Raw genomic sequence first — 10,010 nt, 5'->3', positions numbered from 1 at the left:
TTTTTTTTTTTTTTTTTTTAATATTGCGAAAAGTAAGAAAATCTACTGTTTTTGAGGTTAGAATGGAAAGATTGTGAAAATTTGAACTTGTTATTTTCTCTTAGTTAACAGAAATACATCATGTTTTGGCTGGACCCTGTTTCTACTTCTTTGCCATTTTCTTTGGAAATTTGAATCTAATTATGCTAAAGTTCTGTGATTAAAATGTGTTGTTCAAATTAACTGGAATCATAGAATCGCTAAGTTTTTACTCATTGAATCCAATTGTATTATTTGGGAAGCTGAAGAGAGTACCAGAGATTTTTAAATTACTTTTTAAGTATGTGAATTCAGAAACTCTAATAAATAGTGCTGGTATTTTAAGCAGGAAATCAGTGATGAGTATGTTTTGGGCTCATTTCCTAGTGTCCTCCTTCTTYATTAATTGAGATGGGCTTTCTCTGGTATTTCAGTTTGTTATTTAAATCTGTCTTGATCCCTAGAAAAGAATTGGCAACTTCCGCTCTTCCATAACTTCTGGGGGAAATAAAATATTGCTGTAACTAAGTCAATTTAGCCAGGTGAAGACTCAAAAAGGTCATGTTCATAATCTGGCCTGATTACACAGAACCAAGCATGGCTTACATTTTCTTGAGTTACCTTTTGCTCAGAATGAAAGTGGATTCTGAAACCATTTGATCCTTTATAACATTTAATTGACGATTCAAAGCTGCTTTTCCTACCCTCAAAAAAGTTAAATGTCAGTGTTAAACATTTTCATCTTATTTGCAGTTGTAAGTTAAAGTGCAGCTGGGCTTTRAGAGTGTTTGGCTTTCAGAAGACTCTTCTTGCAGTTTATAGATTATGTGGTGCAGTCAATTCACTTCATCTTCCTTGGTATAAAATAAAGAGATGAGTTTTTAATTTAAAGTTATTTTCCATATATTGGCTTGTTTTTTAAAATAATTCCTCAGTGTCCTTTGCTGTTTAGTGGAAGTATCACAACTGAACGTAACAGATGTCCCACTTGCAGTGTAAAACCAAGCCAAACACCAATACCTTGTCCTGAGGTCCAGTGTTACAGGGACCAGATTCCTTTTGAGTAGATCACATTCACCTTACATAGTGCTTGGCYCTGGGTCTTTTCTGTTGAGAGCTTGATATGGTGGGACATGGTCATTTTCTGTAGCTTTTCTGCTCAGGGTGTGGGAAATAAAATATAGTGGCTGTACTGTAATTCATGTGCCAGCCTGGTGTTTCTGTARAATAAAACTGAGTGTAAATATTTCATGCTTTGAGCTGTAGCATGAAGGCAAGCTTGGATGCACAGAGACAGCATGGGATGCTGTTGGAGGACTGCATAGGGCAGAAGAAACYGAATTTCATGCAGGTTTATCCATATTTCTTTTGGGGAATAGTSATTAAGTAAAATGTTCCAAAACAGCACCTGGGCCTTGGTCTGGAAAGGTGTAATGTAAGTAGTCAAAAACTAAGCCAGAAGTGAACTGACAGTTAAATGACTAAATAGGATTCCAGGGCTCAGGTTTACCCACTGRCTCTCTTATGAGCAGATCAGGTTTTCCTAGTGTTTAAGTTCTGGTGTAATTCTTGTGGTGTCAAATGGACAGTGTGYTTTGACCTATAAGCAGATGCTCTCTTAGTGCTATTAATGCCTGTCTTTGCTCAGCAGTTGAAAGGGATTTCTTCCTTTTCAAAAGGAGGCAAATTTCAATTACTGAGGAGAAAAGCCTACTTTCATGAATTTAATATGGCAAAGAAACTCCTGGTTTAATGTTCTTTAGTGTCAAGGGAGGAATGGGATATGTATGGATATATAAAGTACCACTTTAAGACCAGTTTCTTACTCCTCACAAGGACTCCTTATGAAATRTGGGTTATAAAAATCTCACTAACATGATCAGAAAAAATGATCTGATCTTAAATTAGGCACAGCATATCAATGAATGATTTGTTCTTTTTGAGTGTCATTTCAATTGAAATAACATCCTTCCTTCCTGGTTATTATCTTCTCCCTTATCAGATGTACTTTAAAGAGCACTCATTTCATGATAGCTTTCATTTTCCTACACTGATCAGGACAAGGTTTTTTGTCTACTTGTCTTTAGAGTAAAGAATAGTCTTTTCTTTACTCTTCATCTTTTTATACTCTATTTGTTCTGTAGCATTTAAGTTTGAGCATAGAAAACTGAAACTGAAGATAGAGGTGAGAACTGTGTCTGTGCTTTTATAATCATTACACTGATACTTCTCTACCTCTTCTGGTGGTTTTGTGACATATCTTTGAATTATGTTTGTTTTCTTCATAGATCTGTTTCTTCATAGATATGTTGTATCTGTTAACTGTAATATTTGTCTTTCTTAACTGATTTCAACATWGAAGCTATCATCTTTCTGTAAACTTTTTTTATTAGTGTCCGAGTGCGTGGCTTTGCGTACTACGTTTTTCCCAATTTCTGGGATAGAGTTCTTCTGGGTTAAAGAGAGTCATAGTATGGCCACTATTTTTCAAGCTTCTTGAGATTAATAACAGAGTTACTCAACTTAAAAACTTCTTGGGCATACAAATTTCTCAGAAAAACCATTGAGCTAGTGTTGATAAAGAGCCTCTTAGACGCGAGGAGGATTTGGTGTCTCATGGTGTCTCAGCCTTTCAATAAAATCTTAAAGGAATCTGGTGGTTGATTTATCCAAAGCCATCAGAAATCTGCAACATGAGAACAAGTAGATTTTGAGATGCACTATAGCTGATAGTGTGACTAAATATAGGTTGTAGCTGATAGTGGGACTAAATATAGGAGTGGGATGAGTTTGGGTTATTTCTGAATGAACAGTCTCACAGATACTGGCKATCTGTGTGCACTGTAGGAGTCCCTTAGCAGTCAGGACAAGTTGAGAATATAAATTGCAGAACACCAAGGGGGGAAAAACTTTATATTTCTCCAGCCTTCTGTTCACTTTCCATTTCTTTCCTCACTATACTGGTGAAGTACTTTTTGTATTCTTACTCTCTTTGTGTACATGTCTTGCAGCAAAATCCATGTGATTTTACTTGCATGCCAATTCTTAGGGATCTCCATCAAATCTTAAAATACACTTTTTCTGTAGTGCCCAGGGACACATTACTTGGGTGTCTATATACATTCATATTTTGATAGTATTTACTACTTTTTAGAGGCTCCTAGTAAGTATCACAGATGCATGTTTTTTCATTGTCATTTATGAATATAAGAATAACACATACTGAATGTTCTGGCCAACAGCACAGCCTCTGATCTATCTCGTGTGTGAAAAACTTACCCAGATTTGTCAATTGAATCTATGCGCAGAGATAGGATGAATTCACTAAATGAATTGAAATCAGAAAAACTGAATTTGCCCAGACATTGACTTCTTCAGAAACAAAGGAAGAAGCCTTTATCATCATTGCTATCCCTCTGCCTTTCCATTTTCCTTCAAAGATGAACAGATACAGTGCTGAGTAGTGACAGATGAACAAAGAACTGTTGGAAATTAAAGATAAGGTGTTGCTGATTGAGAGAATTGAAAACTCCTTWTTTATCTGTGCAGTGATTCCAGCTGGAATGTGTTCTTACAGTGACTTTTATAATGTGCTTACCCAACAGGTAAAACGCTCCAGGAGCAAAGGAGGACTGGCTGGACCTGATGGWACAAAGTCAGTGTTTGGACAGATGTGTGCTAAAATGAGTTCCTTTAGCCCCGATAGYCTTCTGCTCCCTCATCGTGTTTGGAAAGTCAAGTTTGTTGGTAAGGAAATTCTCACCCGTTCCTCTGCACTTTACTTGTTTTCTTGGGATTTGCTGTTTTGGAGAACCTGAAGGAAGGAAGAAAGGGATGCTGAAGAAATCAATGTRTGAGTGTAGGCGGAGGAAGGTCCTTAAAATGTTGTGAAGTAAAAAGCCCTTCAGAATGATTGTATAAAACTCCTCAAGATTAATGGAGATGTGTCTGTAATTCTCTTCAGATTCCAGGGGCAGCTATTCTGCTTACAATAAAYATTCTGAGAAAAACTAAACTTGATTTTTCAGCTGTCTGAATTGGCTAATAATCCTGGCTAGCTAGTTTTACTGGTAGGGTAGTTTTTACAATTCACATATCATTCWGAATTTTTAAATGAAAAGTACTTTAGATTGAAGAGCCATTCCATTTATTGTATATGGGCTAAATAAAACATACCTGCTTTAAATGCTGCTCATGAAAAAAGCAACACTATTGCTTTTCTATTCTATTCTATTTTGCTGTGATTAGCATATAGCACAAAATATTAGTGGCACTCTGTCAAAATAGTATTTTTGTCACTGTGCTATGTCATATAATCTTCTAAGTAATGTTTTGCAATGAACTGGAAGCCAAACACAGAGCCAAACTTTTAGGGTTTTCATGTGAACAGATACAACAGTGCAGGTTGTAGTAAACTTTTGTTTACTCARTTATCCCCACAGAGGAAATACAATTTGTTTCAATGCTTCAAAAGTTATTTTTGAAAGGATATTTAATTTTGAGCTTTTCTTCTCCAAGGTGAATCTGTGGATGATTGTGGTGGAGGTTATAGTGAATCAATAGCAGAAATGTGTGAAGAACTTCAGAATGGGCTGACCCCTCTGTTAATTGTGACCCCAAATGGAAGAGATGAATCTGGAGCAAACAGAGATTGTTTCCTGTTAAATCCTGCTGCCAAGTCACTCCTGCATATGAACATGTTTCGCTTTCTTGGTAATTTCTGATTAACTTTGTGATAKTCTACCTGCTTTATGTGTATTCAGAATACTGGGAATCTAACAAAATCAATAAATTATGTTTAAACTGACAGGTGTACTTTTGGGCATTGCAATCCGGACTGGCAGCCCTCTGAGCCTCAACCTGGCTGAGCCAGTGTGGAAACAGCTTGCAGGAATGAACCTRACAATTGCTGATCTCAGTGAGGTGAGCAGGAAGTTCCTGGCTAGGATACAGCTTACAGAAGACAAGTATATTCTAGCATAAATTTCTCAAGTGATTGGTTTCCCTGGTTTTTATGTGCTTGTGTGTTCACTGGCCTTTTGTATTTTGAGCCCCTATACAAGGATGATTTGTACTGACTGTTAAAATTGTAAATCTAAGTTGTTCAGAAGTAATTAAATAATCTATATGGATTCTAGAGCWTTCTCAAATCTTCTGCTGGGTTTGACTAGACAATGTTTGTGGTTGAATTCCTACTTCCCAGTAGACCTTTCTGTAGCTGTTACTGTCTGTCATATCGAGATGTGATAACTGATTTGAGGGTACATGCCTGTTTTGAAGTAAAAGAAAATTAGTTCAAACTGCTATTAGTTTTTGCTCGCATACTGAATATCACAAGCTTTCAGTTTCTGAAACTCAGTAAATTTGTGGTAAGACTTAGGTCTTCATTAAAAAGAAAAGTTCCTTCTCAAATACTGTCATGTAGAACTGTACTTACTGTAAGAGCATTTACTTGTCAGTGAAGGGGTTCCTTTTGTACCAAACACAGTGCTGGKATGGGTGATTATGCTTTTAAGTTTTAAATCTGTTTTCTCATCTCATACAGTTTCTTGGCAAATGCCCTCCAAAAAGATTGAAATCTGWAATATGTGCACTGTCCCACATCCAGCATAATGAAATTTTATGTAAAATACGAAGCCATTTTATGGCTTTGAAATCAAGTTAGATGGATTGTGGTCAGACATTTGTCAAAGCTTTTGGTAGGTTACATGTGATGTACTGCTTTAGGTATGCAACAGATGCTATTTTATAGTGCTAGTAACTGACTTTAACTGGGATTTCTTACTTTCAAAGGTTGATAAAGATTTTATTCCTGGGCTTATGTACATTCGAGACAATGAAGCTACTTCAGAAGAGTTTGAAGCTATGAGCCTCCCATTCACTGTGCCTAATGCAAGTGGTCAAGATATTCAGCTGAGTTCCAAATACACCCATATTACACTGGATAACAGAGCAGAATATGTGAGGCTGGCAATAAATTACAGGTTTGTTGAATAAATCACTTAAATTACTGATRTGAATATGCATTTTCTTTTTAAAACGTGTCAGCTTTTAAACAAGATGCTTCTTTATGCTCTTATATACAAGTATTTTAACATTTCCACTATGTTCTTCTTTAGAGGGTGCTTGAGCAAGATTCATTGCAGTCTCATSTACTTAGTAGTGTGTAGTTACAGTGTCTGCCAACAGTTAAAAGAGATTTCATTTGGAGCTGATATTCTTTTGAAGAAAATCCTTTGCTCTCTTGCCAGTTCCAGCTGTCATCAGAGGACATGAGCAATTCTAAAGTATTTTACAGTTAAAAGGCCTCGTGGAAAACATTTAAAGGTTATGTTAAACATCAGGTTTTATAACTATATGAAGTCCTTGAGAGGGAAAACTGGCATCTGAATAGAATCCATGTGGARAAGTGGATGGAAAAGACCAAACTTGTCTCAACATCTTTGTTTATTTTGGTGATGACTAGCCTGAGATCAGGACTTGTCAGAGATGTTTCTTCTCTGGAGGGCTCTGTAAAGCATCTCAGAAGTTATTTGACAGGGGAAATAAATAAGCAAAACASAAATCATGTGTGGCATCAGAAGCAGTGAAATGTTACTTTATCTGTGCTTGCCTTGAAATAAAAAACCTACTGTCCCCTCAGACATCCTGTTTTAGTTCAGACACATATTTTTTTAACCAAAATGCCTGTCTAGTGCTGCAAATGTTTGCAGTTAAGAGTTTCAAGATACAGCCACTCTTTTTATAAGAGCATGTTGTTTCCTGGTGGGGTATTGGTCTGTTTTCACCAGGCATAACACATGAATAATACTGTAAATAAAATATCCTAAACATTGGGAGATGTCTTCTCCATATTGAGCTTGCTGAGCATTAGGAATTGGTGTAGAAAGTAAAGTATTTTGTGATAAATGTTAATGTTCCTTGGTACATAGCTTGACGTTTGAGAAGAATGCTTAAAGTTGCTTTGATGTCACAATCAATAATTGCTAGAAATGACATTGACAGAAACTCTGRAAATGTGTCTTTGCAGGCTTCATGAATTTGATGAGCAGGTTGCAGCAGTTCGTGAGGGGATGGCCCGTGTTGTTCCAGTTCCTCTGCTTTCACTCTTTACAGGATATGAACTGGAAACTATGGTATCAATTTCTGCTTTGTTACTTCTGTCACACTAWCTTGGAGTGAGAGTATTCACTAATTTATTTTACTAATACAAACCCCACATTAAATGCTGTTTATAGTGATTGCTTTGTGGTTGAAAATATTCAGTTCAGGGAAAGATTAGAAAATATTTAATTGCCCTCTTGGTGTTAGTAAAGTTATTTTGATGTAGCTGAGCAGTGATGTAATGAATTATTTCTGGAAGAAACAAACAAGCAAAACCAAAARCCCCCACATKCCAGGGGTCTAGGAAGTAAATTGGAGATATTTGTCCAAAGTAAAATATTTAATTCTTTATGTGATTCAGGAATATGAAATAAGTTCATTACTGTCACCTGATGGGAAGATGTGTATTTAGTATTATTGTACTAGGAAACTATGCATGGCACTTCAAATATTCAAATGCTTGGTTTGTCAGTGTAAAAGTCAATTAAATATTTTAAAGGAAGGGAAGGAACAAATCACCTGTGATTGACCTGATCAGACTTGTGTAGCCTATCACTGTATTTTAATTTTCAGGTGTGTGGAAGCCCAGATATTCCACTTCATCTCCTGAAATCTGTAGCAACTTACAAAGGCATTGAACCAACTGCTTCCTTGATACAGTGGTTCTGGGAAGTGATGGAGTCCTTCTCCAACACGGAGCGATCTCTCTTCCTGCGTTTTGTGTGGGGCAGAACAAGGCTGCCCAGGACTATTGCCGACTTTAGRGGGAGGGACTTTGTTATTCAGGTAAGGTGTGTGGGATGGGCAAAGTTGGGGGCATTTTAAAAGCCTGATGGTAGAGAAGTAGCAGCATGGCTTAACAAAATACCAGCCTGATTTCATGAAACTGTTTTGCAACATTACATTGTAGATTCAACATTGCAGCAGAGACCAGTAATGCATATAACTGTTCTTCTCTCTTGGACAAGTGGATSTTCATTTAATTTCCCAGCCAGTTTTTTCTCTGGATTTTGATAGTTTTTCACTGTTGGTCAACTGTTTTTGCTGGCCTTTATTTAGCATTTCATTCAGCTTAGTTAATAAATTCAGCTAAATTAAAACCACACAATCCTCAAATCATCTTTTGATACCCTCTGAAGCAATGCAATCTTTTAAAAATTGGTCCTAACCACATATTCATAATTGAAGTAGCTCATGSATGTCTGTTTTTATTTATTGACTTAGTGTAGGGAAAATGGATTTGGCCTCTTCATTGTTCTTTTAAGGAATTTTAGCATCAGAATAAAAAATACAACATGCTGTTAAAAAAAAACAAACCTCATTTATTGTTTTGATACTTATTTTTCTTTTGGGCAGTGAATCAGAAATGTAATGCTTCTTTCATTTTTTTTTTAAACAGGTATTGGATAAGTACAATCCTCCAGACCACTTCCTTCCTGAGTCATACACTTGCTTCTTTCTCCTGAAGCTGCCCAGGTATTCCTGTAAGCAGGTGCTAGAGGAGAAGCTGAAGTATGCCATTCACTTCTGCAAGTCTATAGACACTGATGATTATGCCCGGATAGCACTGACAGGAGAGCCAGCAGCTGATGACAGTAGTGATGATTCTGATAATGAGGATGCAGATTCTTTTGCTTCAGATTCTACACAGGACTACTTAACAGGCCATTGAAAARTAATGTAAGGAGTAGTTGTTACAAGCACTGAGGCAAAATGCCAAAATGACAATGAAGCCAAGGACAGTTTAGGTTTCAGAACAGAGACTGTATAGTCAGAGGGATGTTAATTTCTGAATGTGGGGAAAGTGTGTTTGCTACTCACAGTAGGACTTAAGGATTACAGCTTAATCCATCAGCTTAAAATAAATGGCACAGTATATGGGCATTTAACATTTATTTTAAGAGCTGAAAATGGCCCCCCATAATGCTGCACTACATTTAGAACCTTTGTGTTTACTGAAGTGTTGTAAATGTTTATATAAATATGGTAGTGCAGCATCCAAAAGGCAGTGAAACCTTTAAATTGTGGGTGCAATAGGTTTTTTCATATTAAGTGTTGTGTTCTGTGCATCTTCTTGATTGTATATTGGAAAAACTGTGCAACAATGAAATAGTATTATAAATATTTCAATTAACTTTACTAGAAGTTTGTTAAAAGTTTTTGAACATTGAATAAACATTATTCCTTGAAATTCTTCTATAGATAATKAAAAATGGCCAATAGTTTCACCTTCACCCCTGGTTTGTATATTTTAGCTTATGCATTATTTATCTCAAATTTGATACCTTTCTGTGAACAGCATCATAATTCTTATCATGGAAAGTGTACTGTATATAATTGGTGCCATGTAAATGCAAAAGTTATAATTTCCCTCTAAATAAAAGTTCTGCCACATTAAAAATCATTATGTGTTTTTTCCTGGTAATGCAGCTGCTGTATGGGATGAACATTGAAACAGCTCTACTAAGAAATGTTTCTGCAATTTACAGCAGAAAACTGCTCCACCAATAGTAGGGGCATTGCCAGAGATGTTTTATGAGCTACAGTCTAGGTAACTTGAGCAAATCTAGATCATGTGTTAATTATTAACCTTGTTTATGCAGCTATTACTAAGGCTGCTGTTGTCAGTAATGGTGAATTTGTTCTTGGACACCTGGGAAAAAATTCTGAGGAAGTGTAAGGAAGAGGTGTCTGTCATGAAGTGCCTGAACATGGGAAGAGTATGATGACACTCGTATAACATCGTGTCACTGAGAAAATTAAGTCGCCTGACAAGGCCTGGTCGTGACACATTGGCACACGACACATCGATCGTCACACATTTCTGACCACACAGTGTATGCACTAGTTTTCCAAAATGCAAGAAAAAGATYAAATGGAGCCAAAGC

General features: G+C 36.5%; 1 protein-coding gene across 3 annotated transcripts in view; it reads left to right on the top strand.

The window, feature by feature from the left end:
• HERC2 (HECT and RLD domain containing E3 ubiquitin protein ligase 2) overlaps window positions 1–9,517 on the top strand; it is a 102,603-nt gene extending 93,086 nt beyond the window's left edge. For all 3 annotated transcript variants that reach the window (XM_057368094.1, XM_057368095.1, XM_057368093.1), the window contains exons 87-93: window positions 3,624–3,765; window positions 4,537–4,731; window positions 4,829–4,941; window positions 5,812–6,002; window positions 7,049–7,154; window positions 7,696–7,908; window positions 8,522–9,517. In XM_057368094.1, coding sequence (XP_057224077.1) covers window positions 3,624–3,765; window positions 4,537–4,731; window positions 4,829–4,941; window positions 5,812–6,002; window positions 7,049–7,154; window positions 7,696–7,908; window positions 8,522–8,794 — 1,233 coding nt within the window. In that variant the 3' untranslated portion in view covers window positions 8,795–9,517. The remainder of the gene's footprint in view (window positions 1–3,623; window positions 3,766–4,536; window positions 4,732–4,828; window positions 4,942–5,811; window positions 6,003–7,048; window positions 7,155–7,695; window positions 7,909–8,521) is intronic.
• Window positions 9,518–10,010: the final 493 nt, after the last annotated feature.

Source organism: Malurus melanocephalus, unplaced genomic scaffold, assembly GCF_030028575.1.
Source record: "Malurus melanocephalus ecotype Western Australia unplaced genomic scaffold, MMel_1.1 scaffold_88, whole genome shotgun sequence".
Lineage (NCBI taxonomy): Eukaryota > Metazoa > Chordata > Aves > Passeriformes > Maluridae > Malurus > Malurus melanocephalus.
The sequence above is the reverse complement of the archived record's forward strand: the minus strand, read 5'-3'. Positions and strand labels throughout refer to the sequence as shown.